Here is a 27,276-nt window from a genome sequence, read left to right on the forward strand (position 1 = left end):
GGTATTTTTTAATTTCCAGTATTAAAACTAGCAAACTGAATAAGAAAACTCTTCCTTTCAATGGTGTCCTTAGAATGTCAGAAAAGGTAGACAGAAGTCAGAAGTTTTTCATATTTTATTAGATTAATCAAAGTGAAATAACATGTTTATTTTACTAAACATGTGCTGCTTTTTTTATTATTTTGACAGGCCTTACACATTTTTAAATTGCACCCTGAGCTTTGGGCATGCTAATAAACACACTCTCCCAGCTGTACAAATCATTTCATTAACAGAAAAATGCCTTTGAGCATTTTAGGAACTGCTAAGACAAGATACTAATCTTTGAAATATATTATAACATTCTAAAAACTTGTAACTCCCCTTGATTACCAGTTATAAATATGCTTAACAAGCCATAACATTACTCCAGAAGCTGAAGTATATTCTTCAGGGTATATTTGCTTTTCTTTTGTTTCTTGGAAGTCATAAATTTGAGTTGCTGGAAAATGATATAATTATCTAATATTTGGTAGCTATCATTTGATGTTGCCTCTTTGCTCTACATTTTTAAAATAACTTTTGACATTGAATCTCGGGTTACTTATATCATTTTACATGTACCACTACAAAATTAATTTTAAAAAATATTTACGAAAGAAACTGATACTGGGGTTATATCTTTTGTCTTTTGCATTGAACATAAAGAGTTTGTTTTATTTTGGTTTATTTTTGCTTTGTGTGATCCTTTATGCCAAATTGTGTGTTAGTCTTACTAAAACATTTGCTAAACCTGATGGTTATTTTTCTCCATGAAGTTTTGATCACATACTCAGAACTTGCTTTGGTATTTTATTACTCAGACAACATAATTGTATACAACTCAATAAATTATTATATAGTATCTGTAGATTCCAATGTCAGGGAACAATATAAAAATACTGATTTCACTGCTTATTTTAAAAGAAAGTCCTTTAATTTTTAATACTGTGAACAAACTAACCATTATTTTTAAAAACTACATTCTCTTGGATCAGTTTTGTAAGCAGTTTATCCCAATTCCTACCCTAAATTATATTTTTGCCAACTAGAAACAAATGATAGGCACATGGAATTAGGAGAGGAGGGCTATTCCCACTACAGAGTTTGGTGATGTTTTATTAAAATGGATACTTTTCTGAAACAGAATTCCTTTAATATATTTTATTCTTCTTGCTACTGATTTTGAGTTTAAAAATATGAGCTTCTATATTGTTGATTAGCAAACATGGGTCTTAGGTAAAGCTAGATGTGTATTAGCTTCTGTGGTAGGGCAATTTCCAGCACTTGAAATTTAGTATTTAGGTAAGTAATACCTTTAGTTTTCCAGTGCTTTTTCATGGTTTTTAAAACCAGGTAAAAGTAGATTTAATTTTTAAATAGCTTCCTTTTTCTTTTATATTCTTACTAGGTTAAAATGCCTTTAACTTAATCTCAGAAAAACATACTCTCTTATTTATATGGAACCTAAATTTGATAACTTTCTTTATGATTATGTAAACTTTTCTTTTAATATTAAATTTCTTTTTTACTATAGCAAAATATTTAAACAAAAATATAAGAGTTCACTCATCTTCCTTATTTGAATTAATAAGGACTAATCATATAAAATATGGCAAACTGTCCTACTTTGCAAAAACGTTTATTCCTTTTGAAGGAGTTTTCATTAAAGGTTATTAATAGTTCCAGAATTATTAATATGGTCAGTATGTTGATGTAATAATATGTAATCATCTGCTTTTGTATTGCAAAAGCCTTTGCTTTGACTCCTGTACTTTGTCATAGGAAATTATTTACCAGTGCTTCATTCTGTTTCTGCTAAAAAAATAACCAAGATGGCCTTGCAGTTCCACCTATAGGAGTCAGGAGTACAGCAATATCAAAATACATCATTCAGATGCTGTCAAGAATTATAACTCCTTATGATATTTTTGCTGTAATTCATTTTTTTTGTTTGATTTTTGTTTTTAGTTCAACTGTTGATGCAAAATCAGAGGAAGCTACTAAAATGGAAAAAGGAAAATCAGCATTAAGCAAAGTTTTGGAATCTTTGTGCATACATCACCATCAACAAGTTTTGGCTATGTTGAAATTTCTAGTCCAAGAGCAGAATGCTGCTTCTCTTTGCTGTTGTAATTCATCATGTGCTATGTCTTCAGAATCTCAAAAGCCCCTATTGGAGGATGGTTTTCATGGTCTGTTCTGTAGCTGTGAATATAGACTGGCAGAAAGAGGGTGTTTACACAATGAGAGACAAAGCCCTGGTTTAGTGCCTCTGCCAGTCTGTATTAAAGAATTACATTGTTTGTCTTGTCCAACTGTAACGGTCGAACACATTAAGACAGTAATGAATAGAGAAATTGAAAACAGTTCTAATCCACACAGGTGCTGTTGTGGACAGTTAGCAAAGACTCAATCTACAAAACCAGCCTGTCACAGTCCTCCCTTGTCAAGGGAAGTTTGTGATCTTTCAGTTACTCTTCAAGATGCCTGTAGATCTCGAAGTCCCTCGCCCCCACCATTATCACCTGTGGAGACTGAAGGATTTGAAAAATGTAAAGACATCGTCTCAGAGCTTTCAGCCTTAGAAAATAACAAATTTGAGGCAAGCATTAACCAGCCTCCGGCTCTCACACCAGCAGAGATAAGCACTAACAAATGTGTCCACGACAGCAAAATACAGAAAACCAAGAAGTTTAATAATTCTGATTCTGTGCTCTTGGGTGCCAGTGGTAGTTATACTACAAATCATGAAAAGGGTGAAACAGCTGTAATTTTTCAAGATTTAATGGACCGTATTAATGAAAAATTAAAATCAATCGAAACCACAGATATAGCAAACCTCATAAAAGTATCTAGTACTGATTGTGATTCAGTCAATGATTTTAAATTGGGAGATTTAATAACATCTCTCTTGCACAGTGCAACAGCCAGTGATTATAGTTTTATGGAATTGCTGAGTCAACATGATAAAAAGGTAGAAAATAAAATTATTCAGACAAGATCTCGAAAACGTCAACAAACATTACTTGCAATGCATAACTCTCCTGATTCACCTGTGGTCAGAAGACAGTCTTTACAGATAAAAAGAGAACTTGCCAGTTTTGATGAAAACTTTCTGAGAAAAAGGTACAGTGATAAAAATTCAAGAAAATTGTCATACAATAAGATGCTTTCAGTGAACAAAGAAGAATTCCAGCCTTGTCAAGAGCCTTTGAAAAATTCTAAAAGCTTTCAGAATGAAAATTATGAAGAAACATTGTTTACACCAAATGACGTAGCACCATCCTCTCAGGTACCTCTTGGGAGTTTAGATAGTAACTTTGCTCTTGATCAATTTTCAGAAAATTTTAAAGCAACTTCATTTGAGAAAATGAGCCAAAGAAAATCACAGGAGAGGTCTACAGCTGAGAAACTAACTGTACAAAATAATAGGGAAAATACAAAACTAGAAAATACTCCAACACTTTTGAGAACTGATGCTCCTCTTTTGAGCAGAACTAAACGAAATATTGTGCCTCCAGGGTGGTATTCTATATATGTAACAAACGATTCTGTTTCCAAAAAGTTTCTCGAGAACAAAAGAATATCAGACTCTGTACATGGAAAAGATCCAGTCAGAGATCCAACTGGAAGTTTTCAAAATATAGATTTGAATAAAATTGCAATGAATTCTACTTTGCAAGTTGTTGTAGAGCGTTTAGAAGACACAATAAATATGGCTCAGAGGTCTTGGACTAGTCAAGAACTATCTGAAGGATTTAAAGCATCCAAGAAATTGATAGAAACAGGTGATAAAGACCAAAGTGCTAGGAGAGGTTTGACTTTAAGTAGAATAGCTTGTAAAAATCAGGGTTTATCAAAATCTGTATTAGCATCTAGCAATGAAAGAAGTCATGGTGTGTCTGTAATGGATTTGAACAAGACAGTTGATAATGGGAAGACATCACCCATTTTAGAGGGAGGTAGCTCGACATCCAGTGTTGAAAGTTTGCCAACAAAATGCGAAGTTATTGAAAGTTCTGTTTCTAACTATTCTAGTCCTATCAAACTCATGTTTTTATCTGAGATTAAAAGCAGTGAAGGCATCAAATACACTTTAACTTCAGTCAGCGCATCACAGTCAAATGTTGATTTTGATTCTCACAAACATAAAACCCATCAGATGACTGGAAGAAAAATGGAAGCAAATGAAGACACACCAAACACTAGCTTTGCAGATTATAGTTCTAATCATGATGATACTAACCTTCAAAGTAAATTGAACCAATTTAACTGTGTACATGAGGCTATACCGGCATCTGCTGAGTTTACTGACAGTTTAAACAATGATAAGCCACAAGAAGACCCTAAAGGAAAATCAAATGATGTTGTTGACTTACCATATAAAAGAAAGCCAGGTAGACCTAAAAAAATTGGTCCCCAAGTTGTGAAGCAGACTAAACGGCCAATTGGAAGACCACCAAAACCTAAAGCTGGTCAGTCAGATGTCAGTGTTTGCCAAAATGAATCTTTTAGCCCTAGAAAGGAAAATTCAGAGTCTTTCATATCAGAAATCAAAGATGTTTCCAGAAAGACTATTATTGTCACTGTTGTTTATGGAAGATCAAGAAGAACCAAGAGATGTGTTTCTGAAGGAAGCATAAACATCAGCAATATCTCACTGAACACTGATGTCTCTAACTTTTCAGTTAACTCTAATTGTCTCAGAAATACTAAAGCTCATGAGATTGGCTATGGTGAAAGTCTGAGTGCTGGGTCAAGATTGACAACTCAAAGTGGGGTTTTTGATTCTGACTTTGAATATGTTAGACCTATCAAGAGCAATTCTATGATACCTCAGACTTCCAAGAACATTGTTCGACTAAACCAAAAGCCTTTGTCAATTGTTAGGAAGCCTGGTAGACCTGCAAAAGTGAAAATTTCTGGTATATCTGTGACTGTTAATAGAGTTTCACCTCAGGAAAGAGAAGTACGTGTTAGCAGCTGTTTACCTCCTTTAGATCAGGAGATAATGTTAGAGAAAACTTGCCTAAAAGAAAATCTTGACCAACAGTGCAGTAATGTGGATAACATCAAGCATACCAATGTTGATATACTTAAGAATGAATCAAATAGTACTGTTGCTTCTATACCTCCAAAATACTCTATTAGGGCTAGAAAACCTTCTTTGCATTTCTTACATTCATTTGCATCTTCTGGCTCACTCACTTATAAAAATGCTCTCCGTCATAAATCGTGTAAACTTCATTTGCATAAATGCAAAAATCCAAAGAAAAAATACAGGCAGTCAAGTTTTAGACTAGCTTCCAAAGGTATCCCAAGATCTAGATGTTCAAAGAAAGCAAAAAATTATTTGGAAGATAAAAAATTAATGCCTGTTTCTGAAGTGTCCTTGGACCCTGTAATTTCATCCAACCCTTTACTAAGGTGGTGGGCTACTTCTGTTTCAAATGATTCCTTGTTACAGGAATTAAACAATAGATTTGAACAAATAACAAATGCATGGGTTCAGGTGAGTAAAGATGAAGCTCAAAATTTTGTTCATAAAACAGAATACACTAAAGGTGATCATTTCAAAGCAGCAAGCCCTTTGGAAACTTGTCTTCTAGAACTTGAAGTATCACCTGTAAAAATGCTTTTTCAGAAAAAGTATAATTTGAATGAACTTTGTACCTGGTTTATGCAAACAACCGAAACACAGTCCCTTTCACTAGTTAGAAAAGCAAATGCTCGAAACCCTTTGGAAGTGATAAGCACCAAGGGCATTAAGTTAGGGGTGAAATGCTGTGGATTTAATGCCAGCCCCTTCAGGAAGCACTTTAAAAAATTTGCAGTCTCTTCTCCTTCAAAACCAGCTGGAAAATTTCATATACTACATAAAATGGCTGGCTCACCACTCTTAAATATGAAAAGTAATTTAACATTAGCAAGGTTAAAAAGGACGGAGTTTAAGAGTTTGCACTGTGAAAGGTGGAGAAGAGAGGAAAGGCCATACAGACACAGAACAGTTGATTGGAGCTCAAAAAGAAGGAACTTAAGATTGTTCAGCCAGAATCAATCGTGGACTAACATGGAGGGGCAGACAAATGCAGAGACATCACTCAGTGGGAAAAGCACAGTAGGTAACCAGTGGGCTTCACCCCCAAAACCCAGAGTCACCTTTGCTAAAAAGGGGGTGGCAGTACGTGACTTCAGAACACATGGTAGTTTAGAGAGTAAATTTAATGGAACAGGGTGTGGTCAGATTGACTCTGAAAAGGAACCAATATTGGAAAATGTATCTTCCCACAATTGGAGGTCAAAAACTTTAAAAGACTGTAGAATATTTTTGAGGAAGATCAACTGTCTTGAACACAGAGATACTTTTAAGCTAAATACAATAATTTATTCTCCTGAATCTGTTGACAGTGGAGGTAATCAGGCACAATCAAAGGAATCAAAGCGTTTTACTTTAAGGTCCCATTCTGCAAGGCAAAATTTCTTTAAAAAGCAAAATGAAGAAAGAGAAAATCCCAAAGTAAATAGTCCTGCAAGTGATAGATTGACTGATGAACTCAACAGTAGTCAGTTAAGTAAGCATGTTAACTTTGACAAGAATCCCGATAATTCTGGGGCTCTTAGCAAATTAAGCAAAAGAAAAAGACCACCATGGAAGACCACAGAAATGTCAGCAAAAAGACATAAACGACAGTCTTACAACAGTGGACAAATGGCAAACTATTGTACAAAATCCCAAGTAGGTAAGTTTTTCTCTCCTTAATTTTAAAGTTTCATTGTAGGTGCCTTGAGTAAAACATAAGCTAGTAGGTAGAAAAGGAACAGCTAATTCGGTTCTAATTTGTTTCTAAAGCATTTGAACAACTTCATTTCTTGGCACCTAGTATGAAACTCATCAAATTAGGTGCTGCTAGATGTAGTGCACTTTACTGCTAAGCTTCTGGCATTCAAACCACAAGCAAATACATGTAGAAGAGACACGAAGAGCATCACGAAAATAGGCCATGAATGTATTTGATAGGTGACTGAACAGCTAACTAAAAATTCACTATTGCAGGCTAATACTTGATTATTCTCAAAAATACCAACTATGAAAATATATAGAAAACAGCTAAAGTGGTCTTAGAGACCGTAACAATGTAATCCTGAGGTATAAATCTTCCTCATTAAGCTGTTACTCTACTTGATACTGTTTTGAAAACCTACTGCAAGACTGCTTATATAGAAGGTGGTATACTAAATTTTTTTTCAATGATCATCAGGTATATTAAGTGGGCTTCTATGTTAGAGCTCACTTGTGCAGATATAAAGAGGAGAATTCCTTAATGTAGCTGAGCAAGTCCCTGTTAGGGTCATTTCAGATTGAGAATGGAATCAGAAGTTAAGTGGTAGTGATGGACCTTATTAAGATACACTGACAGCTTTGGTACACCAGGGAGATAATTGCCCTTTGAATGTAGTGATAATGTGAGCATGGCAGTTGCCTGAATAACCATTTCCCACCTACTACCCACTGGTGAGGTACTAAACAGTGCAGGATAATAGATAGGAGACTTTTCAGATTCCATCTTCACAATGAAAGAATGCCAAGTTATATGTTTAGAGAGGATATTTTATGGCTTGTGTTCATTTTTACATTTGTGTAACTTAGGAAAATCTTTGGGTACTTAGGGAAGTATTAGTGTCTTACTAGAGTCAATAACATCAGGTCTCATTAAAATATTAAGCACAGTAATTAAGTTGAAAAGTTTTACATGGACTTTATGTGTACCCCCACCCTCGGTTCCATTAACTGAATAATTTTAACATGCATAATCCAGTACTGTGTAACATATAATGATAAAAATTTCAAATAACTGGCATGAAATGACTAAATGCTTAAAGGAGGTCAAATTGGAATATCTATTACAAAAGGTAAATGGAAACTGTAAAAGAATAACTTATTTGTGATCCTCAAGAAGGCTAAAAATATTATAATAGCAGATACTTTGTCACCCAATAGCAAATTTTTAAGCTTATAATTCACCTAAAATATGTGTACAAGTTTCATGAAGAATAAAATAGTTTCAGTTTACTTCTGTTTCATTTTCATCTCATGCTGTTACAGATTTTTCACACATGATTTGCATTAATTCATCTTACAACAGAACTGTATTTTATCCTTGTAGCTTCTTACCCATTTTATTTTCCTAACTGTCAAACACAATCTTAGCTTTAATATTATTCTTCACACTGCCAAATGTAAGACTCCTAAAATAGGAAGATGAAGTATATTTAAATATTACTTTTACAAATTAATTTTAAAATCCTTTGTGGGTATTTTAAAAATTAGCAACATAGAATTGTTTTTCACCTTTTCCATTTTAAAATTTGCTAGTGATGTTTGCTGTCTGCTTTACTGATAACTTTCCTTCTTTATTTTTAACATTTTTTAAATCAATGAGATTGTTATTTTTACAGTTATATTTATAACATTTGTTATGTTTATATGATTTTTTGATGTTTCTTACAGTGTTGTGTTTTTTTTTCTCTCATTATTTTTGGTAGTCTGTGCTTCTTGTTGCCTTTTTGGAAGTAACACTAAAACTCATCATTAGTTTTATATGTGTTTTTGTCTTTCATAAATTATTAGCGACTGAAGACGTAAGACTTACCTACAGGACTTTTCTAGACAATTCTGAGGACAGTGTATTTATAGATTTGGAATATTTCTCTTGGTGGAAATAATTGTGTCTATCCTGAATGTCTTGCCTCTGTACATGCTAACTGTCCAATGTGATTTAATACATAAGACCTCACTGCATTAGCCGTGCTCTCTGTCAAGTGTAGACATGGGAAGTAGGCAAGTGCAGTTCTGTGCTATTGTATTTCTCCTTTTGAAGAAATGGCTACAGTATGTTCTCAGTGTGGAAGGTCTAGAAAATTCCAGTTCACCAAAGTGAGAAAATATATACATATTCACATAAAGTTGTTATTATTGTTGTTACTGTTATAAGTAGGATACTTCATGTTCAAAGGAAACGATGATTAATGCCATGGGTTTTGTTACTAAAGGCTGAGTAATGTGACCTGAAAGAACATGAAGGAGGGACATGGAATTTCAGATTTATCCAACACTGTTGCTTATATAGTGAGAATTGTAAGAATGTCAAATACTAGAATCTAACAAGTGGTGGGGAGGGGTTCAAGAAGAACAGATTTCATACCGAAAATGTAAGCAATAAAGCTGGCTCATTTGGAACATGGAGTAATTTGTCAGATCAAAGGTATAAAATAGAGACTCTGCAGTGGTCAGTCAGGTATAACATCTCAGAAGACAGAATCACTGAGAAGGCACTGTTCAAATGCTGAGGCAGTATCAATTAATTGGGATGGGGCTAAGCCCTAACAAGAAAGTTGGGAAGGTAAATTTTACAAAAGTCTATGAAATAAAATCATGTCTTTTTTTTCTTCTTTCATATAATATACCCCAACTGCAGTTTCCCCTCTCCTGACTCCTCCCAGTCTCCTCCCATCTCCTCTCTTTCAAAGATCCACTCCTCCATTTCCCTTCAAAAAGAAAGAGTGCTGGCCTCCCAGAAATATCAACCAAACGTATATAACAGGTTACAGTAAGACTAGGCATCCTGGGCAGTGGTGGTGCACGCCTTTAATCCCAGCACTTGGGAGGCAGAGGCAGGCAGATTTCTGAGTTTGAGACCAGCCTGATCTACAAAGTGAGTTCCAGGACAGCCAGGGCTACACAGAGAAACCCTGTCTCAAAAAACCAAAAAAAAAAAAAAAAAAAAAAAAAAAAAAAAAAAAAAGAGGCATAAACACTGTTATCAAGGCTTGATAAGGGAACCCAGTAGGAGGAAAAAGATCCCAAACTCAAACAAAAGGGTCAACAACAGCTCCCACTCCCACTATTAGGTGTCCCACAGGAACCCCAAGTTACAGGACCATAACATATGCAGAGGACTAGCTCAGACCCCTAAAGTCAGTGTTTTGATAGAATATGAAAATGAAGGGAAACATCCAGAATTTTGCCTTGAGCATCAAGAACATTTCAAGGGGCTTGGTTTTAGCTTTAAAAGTTTATATAAAGTTAGTGGGATTTCTTAAAAAGATATTAAAAAAGCAGGTAGGTAATGTGAATCCCGTACAGAGATGAGGCTTGAACTGAGACTTGGCAAGTCAGAAAAGTCACTGGAGTAGGAGAGGTTCCTCAGTGTAAGATTGCAGCGTCCTAGGATTCACGAGTGCCCCCAGGATGCTAGAAGTAGGTGTGCATGAACTGAGACTGGTAAAAGTAGTCAAAGGATGAAAGAAGCAGGCAGAGACTGGAAGAAAATGTCTTAAGAAAGCAGTGTGCTTGAGTCAGTCATGATGAGCATTGAGGCAGTTCCAGTATACACAGCAGGAGGTTATCTGTGGTAGGCTGCATCTGCTAAAACTTAAGTGAGCTAAGGTCTAAATGTCAGTGCCAGCGAGACTTATAAAGGCTGAGGGTGTGAAATGAGAGGGAAGCCCTGAGACTGGCTATTGAGTATGGATATTCCAGGCAGGGGTTGGGGAACTTCGGGCTAGAAGTTCCTTTTAAACCCTTTTAAAACCAAGTGGGGAAATACTGTGTCAGAATACAAGTCAGTAATTGGGGGGGGGGGGGCGCGGGGGGGAGTGGGGGGGCGGGGAATCCTGAAATATTCAAGTTCATGTTTTTATGAATCAAGCAGTAATCTGGGTCTAGAGAATGGCATAGTAAAGTATCTACTATGTAAGCACGAGGACATGAATTTAGAGCCCCGGACTCCATGTTAAATCTGGCCACAGATGCACACATCTGTACCTAAGCATTAAGAAGGCAGAGAAGGGTGAATGACTGGAGCTCATTGGATTCCTGTCGGAATAGCCAGATCATGAGTTCTAGTTTCAGTGAGAAATACTGTCTCAGAAAATAAGGTGGAAAACTGTTAGAGGAAGGTACCCAGTATAGACGTCTACCGTCACATGCATGTGCGCAAGCATGTACACTCATCCATATGCACATACTACACAAACATGTATAACACACACATATTCACAGATGATGTACTCTAAAGTGTGGTAGAATTAGGAAGCAAACACGAGGTTTGAATAGCTGTCTCCAGATATATAAAACTGAATAGTGGTGTATTTTACCTCAGCTGCCAGAGTGTATGAGGGTTCATATGTATGTAAATGAGGCTAAAGAAATCAGTCCAGTGTGAATAACACTGTAAGGACTATAAGGAACTGTATGATCAAACTGAATTGCTGTTACTCTCTTCTAAAAGTATAAAATAGGCATGAGAGTTGGATAAGGAAATGAACACTTGATGGTTTACCTGTGTAATACAGAACTAGAGCCAGAACGCTGGGCCACGTACATGATGGGCACATGACCAGTAAGCTACACCCCAGTTCTAAAATGGGGTGTGTGAAGAACCAGGTGCTGAGGATGGTTAGGTAATATTGGTCCAAATAGAGTGTAATTACCAAACAACAGTAATACAGACGTGTTAATGTCCCTGTTTCTCAAGTCCAGAGCAAACATGCCTATTCCTAATTGGTATATATTTGGGTGTACATATACTAACTTTGGATATATGTGCGGAACTTGGTAAGACTATATTACCTATGGACTTGAAAATACTGTAGACTCATTTAACTCATCCTAAAACATTAATTTTCTTCTATAAATAATCAAGAATTTAGATTGTCACATACCTTTCAAAATAATTCAATTTGTCAGTTTGTTTTGTCTTCTGTCCTGAGAAAGCGACTGAAATGTTTCATGTATTTTGGGTTCTGAGTGCTGCTTTTTTACAGTATTACTCCTGTGTGGTTTTTAAAGGATCAACCCCTTGAGCTGCCTGAGCCCAGGGCTGAAACTGTAAACCCCCATCCCCTTAGAACATTTTTCACTCTAATGATGGAACACAAGGTTTTCTGTCAGATTTGTGGGGCTGAGGTTCGTCATTACAGGGTAGTATTAGACATTATTATAGTTTATTATTTGCCATCATAATTGTCACTTAATAGAAAAACTCTTAAGGTTCAGAGTGGATTATTCTAACTTTACTTTGATAGAGAAGTATTCCTACAAGGCTTACAGTCATATAACTTGCAGTTTTTATACAAGCGTCCAAAGGTGGATTCCAAGGAACATCAGCTGTGGTGACACTCACTCTTACGTGCAAGATACTCTCCACTAAATATGACTGGAGTGGATTGTATTTCCTCATTTTCCCTTAGACCCAGTTCCTTCTCAGCATGTTAAATTGTATTTCCTAAACGGTTTCTATCACTTTTCCTATCCATACTTGAAATCACTCATTTATATAGTTTTCTGATAAGAGTTTCAGAAAATAATGTGGCTGTAAAGATAAGTTATGTACTGTATTTAACGCTGTTCTGCATAAAATAAGTCCAAATGACAAGGGCTTTATAACATGCCACAGTAAAGGATTGCTGTGATAAATACCATTAATAGCAAGATAATCACATTCTGGTACCTGATTTTGCTTTTTAGATGCTAGCTCGGATGAGTTTACTATTGTGTTTTTGATAGGTTATAGCTAGAAAACATAAATTTATGGCTAGTTAAATTAAAGATCAAAATTTTTGTTCATTCCCAGTCCTGCAGCTACATCTTCCAACAGTAGTTGCTTTAGCTCTGTGGTTGTGTCACAAGAGCAGTGTGCATCCTTATCCAGCCGAATGGTTCTGGGGGTACCATAGACACCAGGTTTTTCATTTTATAGATGTGTATTCTCTCCCTTCAGATTGTTAGCAATGTTTTACTGTGTGAGGTAAATTCAAAGGTGATCCTCCCCTTTGATGGCCAGCTGCTGACATCTATTTGAAGCTAATTTCATTGTTCATAGCTGCCATATATGATCTTGTTGCCTCACTTGTGCCTCAAGTATTCTCTGCCTTTTATATGTCTTTGGTTTTCTTCCTTTGTTTTAATTTAACTTTCTTGAGACAGAGATTATTACACAGGCTAAGTTGAAATCCTGACTGTGAAGTGGCTGTCATTCAAAACATGGTCATCGAACCATTTCACGTTTGTTTCTTCACTTAAGAATTCAGTAAAATTCACTGGCTGCTCTTCCATAGCACCCACAATTCCCAGAACACACATGAAAGCTCACAACCAGCTCTAACACCATTCCCAGGGAAGACACGTTCTTCTGCCCTCTGCTGGCACTGCATTCATGCGGTGCACAGACATACATTCAGGCAAACACCCATACAAATGGAATAACTAAAATCCCCTCCAAAGGGGAGAGAGGGGCAGGGGAGAGGAAGGAAGAGAAAGAAGGAAGGAAGGAAACCCGAATTCAAGGAGGGTTCCTGGTGCTCCCTTGCAGTGTGCTCAATGACTTGTCCTTTTCTACTCTGACCTCAGAGTAATAACAATAAAAACAAAGAACTCAGAGCTCCCTGTCCAACTCTCCTACTTCCTGATTCCCTTGCATTTTCTAGACCATAAACAGTTTTCTTCACTGTTCATCATGGAATCACAATACTAAACCTGATGCAGTTGCCTATCAACGCTTTACATGCCCCCCTTCAAAAAAACACCCAAAACATGGTAGGTATCCAAATGATTTTTTGCCTCCCCCTCCTTTTTTTTTTATTTATTTTAGTTTAAATTTCTGCCAAACATTCACTTTTCCTCCTCCTAGTTCTAGGCAACACTGGGAAACTTCATTATGTTGTTTCTTTGATATAAGAATATAGAAAAATTTGGCCCTTAGAAAACTGAGGATGAGCCCAAGTTTGACTACATAGCAAACTCAAGACCCAGTCTCAGAAACAAGTTTGTCTTCTATATTCTAGCCAGTATAATAAACACCTGGGAAACACGGGAGGTGAAACCAAATGCAGTTTCTACTTTTGTTTTTACACTTATTAAATGAATCAGACATGAAGCAAATTATTTCAGAATTTACTCATAAGCTCTCCATTATTGTGTTGTGCTTTGAATTTATTATACAAGGAATCTGTCTGATCCAGAAAATGTCCATTACTTAACTTCAAGGATATAATTGGTACTAATTAGTCCAAGCAACAGGTAACTAGTGGGAGCAGAATGATTTTCCCAGAAGTGGATGGGGGAAATCGAAAAGTTCTGCTAGATCACAAAGATAAGGCTTGGCCAATGAGTTTCAAGTCAAGTAAAAGGAAAAAACATGATACTGAATATGGTTAGATCTGAAGAATAGATAAGGGGTCCTTGATGAGCCATGAATTACTGTAGATGACTTGCCATTGTACACAGAAGATTTAAATTGCATATGACTAGGCTAACTATATGATTATATCCTAAAAAGATCTCTGATTACATTGTGAGAACAGGTCATTTAGGACAAGAGTGAAAGCATAGAGCCTTGTGGTAGCCCAGACGAAATGTCTCTACCATAGAACAGTGGGTCACAGTCTTTAGCATGTATTATAGACAAAAGTACTTGTCTAAAGAAATCATTGGGTATCATCCACAAAGTTGGATTCAGTAGGTATGGAGTGCAGCAAGTGATGCTTATACTGATGATCCAAGAACCTCACTTTGAAAACTCTTGGCCTCAAGGGTAGTAGTAAAGAGATGGGAAGATTAATTCTGTACTAATGTTAGCATAGCAAGTTTCCCTCTAAATACTTGAGCTCTATTCAAATTTTGCTGATGTATTTTCATTAATTCAAATTAACTTGTAATTTTATAAAAATCGTCTTATTGCAGTAAATTCACAAGTAAGAATATCATGCATCTAGATCAAAGTGGCACACAAACATTTTCCCATCCCCAGACTCTACATTTCAATGAAGTTCACAGTTAAGAGTGGCCATTCTGAAGCCATGAAGCTTGGCTTACTTAGGGCTTTTACACTTTCACTACCAATTACATTTTTTTTTTTTTTTGCAATTATCTGCCACAATAAAAGAAGAAAGACATAACAGAGTTGAAACCAAAAAACAATTAACTTTATATATCCTCTTCACAGCTCATGTGTCCTTTTGCCTGCATCCTATCCTCCTCATGTGATATCCTTTCAATTTATTTTAATTTAAAGAATTAAGCCTAGAGAGATTTAACCCTACAGAGATTTCAAACTAAATAGTTGAGGCCTTTATTGAAACCTTAGTGATTTCGGATTTGTTTGTAGCTTTAAAAAATAATTTACATCGATCCAGTCTTTCTTAATTGACAGATTTACTTTATATACCAGAATCTTATTACATTTTATTCATTTACTTACCTGTGGGTTTATGTGTGGTCATATGTACACACATGGTTCATGTGAAGATCAGAGGACAACTTGTGGAAGTCAGTTCTCTCCTTCCAGCATGTAGTCATACTCAGGTCATCAACTCCCCCATGGAGTTAGCCATCAGGCTCCAGAACCCATTTGAGAATTCTAAAATGGCCCCTGCTCTTGAAAGTAATATGGAGACTCCATCTGTTCAGGACCCTGTGAATGCCAGCGATCCAAGTTGCTAAATGACCCCTCAGTTTACTCACTGAATTTCAGTCTTGTCTGTTCATTAGAGAAGTGTTAGTCTGCAACACGGATTGTAGGTCTTCCTGTATATTCTTTCAAGTCTTACTCCACATAATTTATAGCACTGTATTGGCTACATACATAATTAGAACCATTAACTGCTTTGTTAAATTGATTTTTTTTTTAAATTGTGGAATGACCATGATCCCTAAAAAACCCTGTACTATAGACTCTGTTTTATCTTGTAATGATCATTCTGGCCCACTTTTCACTATTTGTATGGTACATCTTTTCTGTATTTTTATTTTTTATAATTATGATTTTATATTTACATGGGTTTTTCTTAATCAGCATATGGTTGAGGCTTAGTCTTTTCTCCCCATTTGGTAATTCTGCCTTTTACTAAGCCACTTATAGTTCATGTTATCAATATAATTCAGTTTAAATCAGCTGAAACATTTGCTTTCTATTTTAATGTAATATTTTTCCCTCAGGGACCATATATTTTAATAGTCTATTTAGTCTCAATTCACTCTTTTAAAAAATGGTTGCTATACTGGGCCTGTTGACACAAGCTTATAAGCCCAACTACTTGGAGGCAGAGACTAAAGGATCCCAAGTTTGAGGCCTTCCTGGATAACTCAGTGATGCTCTTTCTTGAAAAGTTTAAAAGAGGGCTAGGGATATATCAGAGTACATGCGTGACACCCTAGATTGTATCACCAGAGCCACAAATAAAATGGAGCTACTAGATTTACATTCTGTCACCTTCAAATATTATACCAATTCATAATAAATTTTATCACACTTCCACTTCCTTCCCCAAGTCATTATGCTGTTGCTGCCATTTATTTTATATCTATAAATATATAAATTATACAAATACTATTTCTAGAATACTAATTCCACTATTCCTATTTTTTTCTTTAAACAATATAATGTGTTTTCTGTTACTTTAACAAAATACTTGAGGTGGACACCTTATAAAGAGAAGTTTATCTTGTCTTGACTGAAATCTAGAGTTCAGGCAGCCCCAACCAACTGTTTAGACTTCCTTAAGGCAGGGGCCCCCAAAATCAGAGGCAGAAAGTGAAATGACTACATAGGACAGGTGAGTCTTGTAAAAAGACTACATGAATCCCACTGGGCAACACAATGGGGGCTGGGGGGGGGGGCTCTACCACCTTCAATACCATGACATTTCTAAAGACATAAACCCGTGGGGGACACACAAGCCACATCCATTCTGAAGTGTATAGTCATCTTTGAAGCACATTTTTAAAAAAAATAAGTTTTTCTTTTCATGAATTTGTTTTTGTACTTTAAAAAAAAAATCAAGATTTCCGTCTAATATCATTTCATTCTTCTGAATCTTTTTCTTGTGTTTCCAGTAGTGCGTTTCTGCTGTGGGTTATTTTCCCTCATCCTTTTATGTGACATTACTTTTCAGAGGGCACCTTGTGGGCTGGGCAGAGAGATAGACACCTGTATCCACTTAATGTGGGAGGCAGAAGGATCATGAGTTTGAAAGGCACCCTGGGCTATATAAGGACTTTTTCAGGCTACCCTGAGCTACTTTAATAAAACAGGCTCTGGGGTTATTGTTCAATAGTAGAGCATTTGCTGAGCATGTAAAATGGTTTATAATGTAGACTTGCTAAGCATGTCTAGCATGTAAAGGGGAATTTGACCATGCTTTGGAGGGAGAAAAGATGATCATCCATGTGAGCTCTTGGGTAGAGCTGCTTCCCCAGGCAGAAGATTAGAAACACAACTAAGCTGAAGGCAGTTTTGGGTTGTTGAACAAAGAGAAGGTAACTGGGACACTATGCTAAGGGCAGATTAAGAGGTGGAATGTAAACAAAGAATATAGAAAATTAAATAAATAAATAAATAAATAGATAGATAAATAAATAAATAAATAAATAAATAAATGAGGTTCAGAGCTAAGAATATTAGGAAGGGCATGTTAGCCACAGGAGAGGCTTAACTGTTTAAAGTCCTAAAACTGTTTCAGGAAGGAAGATGGGGTAGCTTAAGTCTGCTTGGGTAGGCATGCTCATGTATAAACAAGCTACATGCTAAAGTTTAATCCCAAACACTGCAAATTACTTTTCTTCATTAACATGGATTTCAAATTTGTTTGATGTCTTTTAAAGGTGCTTTTTACCTTGCTACTCCTGAAATTACATCAGTTAATTTTACCTCCCGCAGGTTAATTTCCCCCTATATGAGCCGTTTGATCATGAAGATTCTTAGCATGATTCCCGATTTCATCTTAATATTCATTAAGCATCTTGAATATGATAGTTTAGTCATATATAACCATTGTTTCTTCAATAAGCATCCATCTGTCTTTACTTCTGTGATGTGTATCATATGTATTATGCCCGTGTCAGATACTAATTTCAGTTGTAGCCAATTTTCTCTCTTCCATTGTGGATAGTATTATTCATGTGTTTTTCTCTGTCATTGGCAATTCTTAGTTGTCTAGTCTGTTGTCAATACCACCCAGAATATTTCCCACTTCAAGAATTATGTGTTGCATGTAGTTCCTACTACCCCACTTTAAGTTCCAAGTGGACCATACCCCCAGCCCAGAGGATATTGGATCTGCGGATGGAAGACACACACACACACACACACACACACACACACACACAATCTCAATTTCAACCCGCCTTATTGGCTCAATTGCTGGGTGCTTCTATTCACCCGTGGCTAACATGCCCTTCCCCATATTCTTAGTCCTGCACCTCTTAATTTACCCTTAGCTTAGTGTCCCGGTTACCTTCTCCTTGATCAACAACCCAAAACTACCTTCAGCTTAGTTGTGTTTCTATTCTTCTGCCTGGGGAAGCAGCCTATGGCTGCTCTGCCCAAGAGCACGCATGGCTAGTCATCTTTTCTCCCTCCAAAGCATGGTCAAACCCTCCTTCTTCCTACATCTCTTAGCCTACCTAAGGGGATCTGGAGGTCCTGCCTCTTTCCTTCCACCCTGTAGTTGGCCCTGGCATCTTTATTGTTCGATCAAGAACAAACTGGGGAACAGGACCTTAACATCAGAAACTCTCCCTACAATTATGGCCATCACCTCCAGTTCAGACTTGCTATTTGTGCTCATCATTTCCCACTGTATTCGCCACTTGAAATTACAGAACTTATATTTTTAATACCTGTATTGTCATCCTTCTGGGCTAACTGTAATTTGTATTATCTGTCCCTGTAGAGTGAATCTGTGTTGTTAGGAGTAATATTTTCCTGCTTTCATGCCTACTAACTTGTATAAAATGTGAGGCATTGTTTTAGGTTGGTTTGCACTGGGTTTTTCATACTTTACATGTTTTGGATTCTTACTGAGAAATGCTGTAATCCTTTCAAGTCATCTTTAAGCATTACTAGCAAAGTCTGAGTAACTTAGTCTACAGTGGTTCTCAAGAAAGGATGATTTTGCTCCACAGATGACAATTTTTGTCACACTTAGAGGATGCTATGGGCAAATAGAGGCCAGAGATGTTGCTAAACATCTTATAGGCGATAGGCTGGCCCTTCACAATGAAGAATTATGTGGCTCCCAAATGCTATGAATAGAAAGTTTTCCATCTGAACAATCTTAATACTCATGTGAACTCTTAGAAGATACAGAATCTGAAAAGTGCAGTTGTAAATTATATCCAGACCTGAATGGCTTCATAATTTTCACAGCCTTGGAAAAGACTTATGCCCTGCTCTTCACATCACTATGTGTCTAAACACCTAAAAATACCCTGTTGTAGTTCTGGGGTATACACTAGTAAATATTCCTCTTCCCAAAAAATTTCTCTCAGCAGCTTTCAGCTCTCTCCTGCATTCTCAACTATATCTAATGCCTCCTGGGTTCATCTCCCAATCACGCAGCCTGGAAATCTGCCAGGTGTCAAGCCAGTTGTAGGGCTTTGTCTTCATTCAGGAATCAGTTATGATATACCAGATTTATTCTCTCAGCAAACATGTGTCCAATTTTAATGTGCTAGCTACTGGAAAGAAATGGTGAACATCAAGGATCTCTACTCTCCTCATACTTGTATTCAATGCAAGAGCAAAATTAGAACCATGAAGCAGTGATAAGCTGTGTTGAAGATGCTGAACTCGAGAATGAACTTCTTAGGGGACAACTTTGGGTTGAGAGAAAGGGAAATCTTTTGTGACACTGGGGGTTAAAATAGCACTTAAAAACACAACCAAATGGGTAAGGATATTGAAGGAGACCTTGCAGAGTGAGAAACAAACAAAGCCTGGAACTCACCTTTGAGAATCCCAACCTTTATTTTCCAGATAAAATGGCTTGCAGTGGGAAAGGCAGCAAAGTACTGTGAAGGAAGATGGGGTAGCTTAGTCTGCTTGGGTTGACACAAATACTGCAAACTTACTGCTTAAACAATCATTTGTTTTCATTTCTGGAGACTGGGGACATACAAGTACCAGCAGGATTTAGTTTCTGGTGACTGTTTCCTGGATTACAGAATAGCAGTCTTCTCACTGTGCCCTTACATTGCAAAGACGACTCTGGTATCTCTTCCTCAAAGGAGCATACTAATCTACTCTGTAAAACTCTGATTTATCTTAATTACTTTCCAAAGGCTCTATCCCTGAGGTGGAGGCATAGCAGGGACCAACAGTATTGAATGGTAAGAAAGGAAGATGAGATTTAAAGATTGGACTCACAGGTATGATCATCAGGAGTATCTTGAGTAAGAAGTACTATTTCTATGGAGTACTGGAAGCCAGATAGGTCTATTTACTGAAGACATTGGAGATTGTAATACCAAGTACAGGATTATTCATTTAAGGCACCTAGGTCTAAAGGATTAATGAAGAACATGAGTTACAGTAAATTCTTGTTCAAGATTAAAACTGCACTGACTCAAGTCATTGTGAGGATCCGATTAACAACGATCATTCATGAAATATCCAAAGCACCCCTCCCCTTTAACACTCAGCTTCAAGCATTGCTTTACTCTTGAGTCTGGTTAGCAAATACAGAGCCAATGTTTTGATTTTGGTTTTGCTCCTTCACTACCTCAGTGTTAGCCGGCTTATCTCTCTGGTCCATGAGACTTTTACACCCTCCCAGTAGGTTTACCTATCAGTTTTTGTCACCATTGCCAACAAAACACTTGACAGCAGTCATACAATATTTCGTTATAGGGAGGGTAAAAGGGTGAATTTAAAACAGGTAAAGAAATTAAGCAATGAGACCATTTAGTTTGCTACAGAGAAACAATATCAGGATCACTAGTAACTAATGAGAAAGCAGATGGGAAAAGTCAAGAACATTCTAAGTCATGGCAGAACCTCAAACTAGACTTTTAAACCCCCAAACTTTGTGTTTCCAGAGCCTCTTTAACACACCAAGTCTAATTTGTGCTAGACATGTACTGCTGGGTATGGGGGCATATTATTGGAAAGCAGTTGATCAATCAGGAGCCACACCTTGGAAATTTCTCTCAGAAGCCATCAACTATCCATAGGTCCTCCATTATGTGTAAGGATTCATTGTTTGTTTTTAATATCCAGTCACATTCAATCTCCTAGGCTTTACCAGAGATCCCGAGACTATGGAAACAGCATCCCAGCATCTGGGATCAAATGGGTGCTGTGACCTCAGAACAAACATCTTTGTACCAAAGATTCACCCAAAACAAAGACCTGGTCTTTGTTTAGGAGAGAGGATAACTCTGGCCTGGTTTCAACTCAGCTGGAGGGACCTGGACCCAGATAGGCAGTAGCTGTTGTTGGAGACTCAGGGAGTCCAGAAGAAATATTTCTAGCAGAGGGTAGAAGAGAGAAACAGTCCCCACGTGGCCAGGACAACCACCTGGGGACTAAGTTCTGGGCTTCTGATAGTGAAATGAGCCAGTTCAAGTCAGATTAGATTAAACGTTGCTCTTGGGTGATATGTTAGTCAGGGTTTCTATTCCTGCACAAACATCATGACCAAGAAGCAAGCTGATGAGGGAAGGGTTTATTCAGCTTACATTTCCACATTATTGTTCATCACCAAAGGAAATCAGGACTGGAACTCAGGCCGGTCAGGAAGCAGGGATGGAATCACCCACAATGGTCTAGGCCCCCCCTCTTTGATGACTAATTGAGAAAATGCCTTACAGCTAGATGGATCTCATGGAGGCATTTCCTCAATGGAGGCTCCTTTCTCTATAACTCCAGCTTGCATTAAGTTGACACAAAATCATCCAGTACAGGTGAGTTCACTGACCACAGGGAAGGAGGCCAGAAAAGTCACCATGGGAAGGGAGAGAATAAAGAGGGGAAAGAGGAAGAGTGCACAGAAATAGAGCTAGTGCAGGGGGGTACCGATTGTGTGGATTATATAGGGATAAGACTCTAAGGGAAGGGCAGCTCAAACCCCTGGACTGAAAAAGGGCTGGGTCAAGGTATGCCAGGTAGGGACTGAGGGTAAGAGGTGACATAAATGTCCCATTTGTGGTTCAACACTGAGCAGATAGCTATTTTTGCAATGTAACTCGTTATAGATTTCTGTGTTAATCACTCTCCACAAAGCAACAACTCTGATGTGGTCTGAGAGCTGAAATAATCAAAGGGTATAAAGGTAAAAATTTATAAAGCAGTTTGACAGGATATCCATTTTACCACAACAATGGTAGGTTTACCCATAGGTCCTGTGGGTTCTTGACACAATTTATAGTTACAGACATATTTTCTCCTACAGATTAAGCCTTAAATCCAATCAGCAAATCCATAATATATGTGTATTGTATCCATGTGCATATCCTGCCACATTGGTCATTGCATTTCACAGGGTTCACAGTTGGGTAAAACTTGATAACTATCCACCACTACCACCACCTGTGCCTTAAATAGTGCATTCCAATAAGATCTAGCCAGCAGGAAGGAAGCTTCATGGTCAGTACCAAGTTGATTTCTCCATGTCCTGTGGCTAATGTGTGGTCTTCAGCAATGTTTACGGTCTTACCATCAAGTTCTAGTGGGCAACCAACAGCAATGACAATAGCCTATATGGTTTCAGAGGAGGGGAGGGGCCGTTTAAGACACCTCTTAGCAACAGCTTGAGCAGGGACTTTTTATATGGCATCCTATGGCTTCTAAGAACATATTCCATATGTAGGGTAATGCCAATTCAAATTATATGAACATGTGTATGTGAGCTTATAAAATAGGTTTCTATAAGTCTTTTTGAAAGATCTTTAGTATTGCTTATCCTCACTACCACCACCATCTCTAAGCTACCCTCTACCCATCTTTATCTTGATAAAACCTATATAAACCTATAAAAACTTGCCCCCCCCACCTTTAAGACCCTTCTCCCTGTACCACTATTTCTTGCTTCTTCAATCCTATGAGTACTCCAAATTAAATATACAAGTCCAAAAATTTGACAGTAAGATCCACAGAAGTGTTTGCCTTTCTGGGTCTGTTACTTCACTCAGCTGAAAAAAAAAGAAAAAAGAAAAACTAATGCTTTATTCTAGATTTCTTGTGAATTTTTTTACTGTCAGTACTATGGTTTACTAATATGAAGCTTTGTGCCCCCTTTATGATTGAAATTCTGAAAGATATTTCTAAAAATTAGAAAAGTCATAAATCTAAGATTCTTGATTTTATGTTTACTTAAAAAATGGGTATTATATGAGGAAATTCGGTCTGCTTAGCTCATGCTCCTGAAGGTTTGAGAGCGTGGTCTTCATGGTCTCTGCTAACATGGACTTAAAAAGGGGAAAGGGGAAGGAGAGAAGACACTGAGACCATGAAGGAGCCAGGTTTATTCTTTTAAAACAACTAATCTTGCTATGGTAGTGCACACCTTTAATTCCAGGAATTGGAAGGCAGAGGTGGGCCTATTTCTGAGTTCAAGGACAGCCTGATCTACAGAGTGAGTTCCAGGACAGCCAGGGCTGTACAGAGAAACCCTGTCTTGAAAAAAACAAGCAAACAAAAAAATAAAAAGATTAAGCATTAATCTCTTTAAGAGAGCAGTCATGGCTCACTCACCTCCCACTAATCCCTATCTCTAAAAATCCTGTCATAATTCCTTGGTACCATTTCAGTGGAAATGGTACTTGAAATTAGGACATTAAAGAAAAAATATATATAATCTCTTTCAATAAGCCAACCAAGAAAGCTTACTTAAATTAGTGTTCACGGTAACACGGGCAATCCCAAGTACATAGCCTAGATCTTATGGCTCTCTTGCATTTGATTCCCCTTTAGCTTCCTTGTATTCTCTTACCACACAAGCCTTGCCTGAAAGACATATGAGGAACAGATCACACATGAACTGGCCATATTTTACCATGAGAGAAAACACTTGCATCCTTTGATTTTAACAGGAGTAACATTAGCTCACATTTATTGAGGAACTATTCTGTATATAGTCAGAATACTATATACAGAGATTTTACATACATTCTGTGCTTGACATAAATACACTTAATCATTAAGTAGACAGATGAAAATATATGTACTGGGCTAATTATGTGATCAGAACTGGAGTTCCAAATTCCCTTGCACTAAATTAAGATCTTCATTCTCCAAGGCCTATTTCAAATGTTTCTAACCTTAGCCTTCCCACTGTGCTGGCATTAGCTTGCTTCTCTGGTTCTTATTGCATAGTTTTGTTCTGATGTCCTGGTAATTCATGAATACCTTCTCTCCCAGTGTCCTTCCCAAGCTCTGAAGACAAGACAACACAGGTTTTACATTCTTAATATACTAGACCTTGGGTAAGGTTTTTGGAGTCACCATGCAGACCAGCTGCTGAGCACCTGCTGGCTCCTCATGGAAAGGAAAAGCTTGCCTTTGTGCTAACTACCAAAATCATACTCGGCACACCAAAAATCCTTCACTTAACAGCTTAGTAAATCAGAAATGTGGAGCTACACTATACATCTTGACAACTTTATATTTGGATAAAATCATGAAGACAATAAACTATAAACTCAAATTTGGCCATATTAAGTACTTAGGATATTTGTAACATTTTTAGAGCAAAGTCATACAGAATTCATTTGTCTAGCTTATATCTGATGCTGCCAAACATATACTACAGTCATTACACAATCCAAAACTCCAGCTCTTTTGTGCAGTGACTTCTCACTTCTTTTGAAAAGACAAACATGGATCCCATTTCTGTCTATGCCCTAACATTCTTCCCACTTTGCAGAATTCAAGGGTATAAATCGAGCTTGTTATTTAGCTTATGCTACATATGCTAAATGTAGCATATGCTACATATGAAGCAAGCTTCATGTATTCAACATGGCTCTCCTATGGGGTTATTGCTGCCTAATAAACCAGTATATCACAAGAACTGTGAGAATTAAGTGGCAGCTATTAACATGAGAATCATGGTAGAATTAGAACTAAGTTAGTAGATAAGGTTTAGTATATGGTGACTGGGAATGAGATAACAGAGAAAAGACTTCATAAAGAGCTTGCCTGGTCTATAGCAACTGTTCTACAAATGATATTTTTAGACATGAAAATTTACCATTTCTTTGAATGTTGTCTAGCTAACAAAATTTACTGTAAGCCAATGTCACATAACCAAAATTGCAATTTACTGTGACACCACTGTTATAGTATCTGCAAGCCTAAATTAATTTAAAATCAGATACACTAATTTCTTTATCCTTAGAATTATCAATAATCATTATCACAAACAGTTGAAATTCAGTGACCCTCAAAACTCAATTTTAACTGCACATACATTCATACTCTCTAAACAGTCTTAGGACCCAATAGATTACAAATACTGAAATAGCATGAGATATCTTGAGAGTCCCTGTGTCTCAGTCAACCCCCACCTCTAGTAGGGTTGACTGCTTTGATAGAAGAAACCTGGCTTAGAAAAATTAACTCCTCTAGCTTCCTCCTTTGACTGGAATGTTCAGTGCTACACATTTTAGCTGATATATAGCTCCATATTTTTAAAAGCTTTTTAAATTGCTCTCAAGCTTAAGTTGACAAGGTGTTATCTTTTTCATACAAATAAAATAGACAAGGCTAATTTTGCTTCTATAAAGTCAAGGATTTACAATCAGCATCTTCAGAACTTTGTTGTAGTTTAAGTATATGAATTAAACATATTAGTATGCACAGTAATAGCACTATGGGAAAGTGTTTACTTATATTTTTCACATATATAGTTTTGTGTACCCTTTGCAGTAATAGCACTCTAGAAAATGAACTTAAAAAAAAAACTTCCTTAAAGTATTGAAAGCAATAACACACTTATGAAAATATTACTTTCCTTAGATAAGCGCATCATTGTCAAACAAAACTTAATTTGTGACCATGAGTTATTTTTCTCTTTAGCATTATCCTTGGTATATTAGCTGCCAGCCCATGTCCATTGCCATCTCTATAGCTTGGCTTATGTTCTCAGGAAAATGGACATTACATACTTGCTTTAACTAGTAGTTCACTCCCTGACACTTGCCACTTACTCAGATACATCACCTTCCCAGCACAGCATGTCTTAGGTTCTGTATGAAGTGGTTTCTGTAGCTGGAGATGATAGTTTAGCAGCAAAGGGGACATATTCCTCTTACAGACAACACAAATTTAAGTCCCACATGAAAGTCAGGCACCTCACAAAGAACTCTATTTCCATAGAATCTGATAACCTCTTCTGAAAGGCAGCACTCACATATGCACTGTACTCATACATACAAAACAAAACACAAATAATACATAATTTAAACAAAATTACAGGTAATAGAAATAACATTTTTATTTTTCTTAAAACTAGTAGCAATTCTTATAGTAAGAAAAACACCACTGTCTCACTGACTTGGGGGAAAAAAACATGAAATACCTAGGCACCTCAGTCTAATACATCCATTTTTTCCCCAAAATTTAACGTTTCAGATAATTGTCATATAGATCTTTCTGTCATTTATTACTTTTTTAAATATATTTATATTTTTTTAAATATATTTATTAATTACATCTGGTTTTGCTTAATATATTTTATGACTAACAAGCTAACTTATAGTTGTTTTTTAATATCTAATTATATAAATTGACATTTTACATAATTTAAATTTTATTTTTGGTAAAAATATAGTAGAAAAGGTGTGATTGGAGTTATATATATATATTTAAAAAAAGACAAACACTACGACTGGGGCAAGCAAAGAAAAGAAAATAAGAGTTGTTATGTAATCAGCAAGCAGGTTCCTGATTACCCTGTAGGTGCTGCCTGTGTTCCTGTGTTAAGCTGGCCACAGAAGAAGATTGGATGGACAACTAAACCCTCTCCTACCAAACAGGCTTTTTTTTTTTTTTTTTTTGGTCTAGTCTTAATGATAATCAATATGTACTCTAGAAAGCTAACAGAGGAAGCAAGAAAAGAGGAAAAGTGTTTCTAATTCCACACCAGTTACAGTATGACATCACTTGTATTTATACTTAACTTTCAGAGTCTCAATTTATCACTGATGAAGAACAGTGCTTTTCATTGGTTTATATCATTACCATATCTGCCTTTTCCTGAAATTAAAATGATTATTTATTGCATGTGAATGAGCTTAGAACACAGCTGGAATTGACAAATGTTCATTCTCTCAAAAGTAGTTCTGATGCTAAAGGGTTGAAGCTTGCCAGTAAGTCAAATGCCTTATGTAAGCTAAGGTAATGCAGGGATGATGGCTTCTGTCCTGAGCTATCTGAGTGCACATGCAGTACTTACACGATATAGTTCATCATG

At 36.7% G+C, this 27,276-nt stretch overlaps 1 protein-coding gene across 9 annotated transcripts in view; it reads left to right on the forward strand.

Moving 5' to 3' along the window:
* Lcorl (ligand dependent nuclear receptor corepressor like) overlaps nt 1-27,276 on the forward strand; it is a 143,463-nt gene that overhangs the window by 114,247 nt on the left and 1,940 nt on the right. For 4 of the 9 annotated variants that reach the window (XM_052199191.1, XM_052199193.1, XM_052199192.1 and 1 more), the window contains exon 6: nt 1,990-8,395. The exons of 2 other annotated variants lie outside the window; for them this stretch is intronic. In XM_052199191.1, the coding sequence (XP_052055151.1) occupies nt 1,990-6,781 (4,792 nt within the window). In that variant the 3' untranslated portion in view covers nt 6,782-8,395. Of the gene's footprint in view, nt 1-1,989; nt 8,397-27,276 lie in introns of those variants that run through there. 3 more of the 9 variants (XM_052199190.1, XM_052199188.1, XM_052199187.1) reach the window with 3 other exon arrangements.

Source organism: Apodemus sylvaticus, chromosome 11 (genome assembly GCF_947179515.1).
Source record: "Apodemus sylvaticus chromosome 11, mApoSyl1.1, whole genome shotgun sequence".
NCBI classification, from domain to species: domain Eukaryota; kingdom Metazoa; phylum Chordata; class Mammalia; order Rodentia; family Muridae; genus Apodemus; species Apodemus sylvaticus.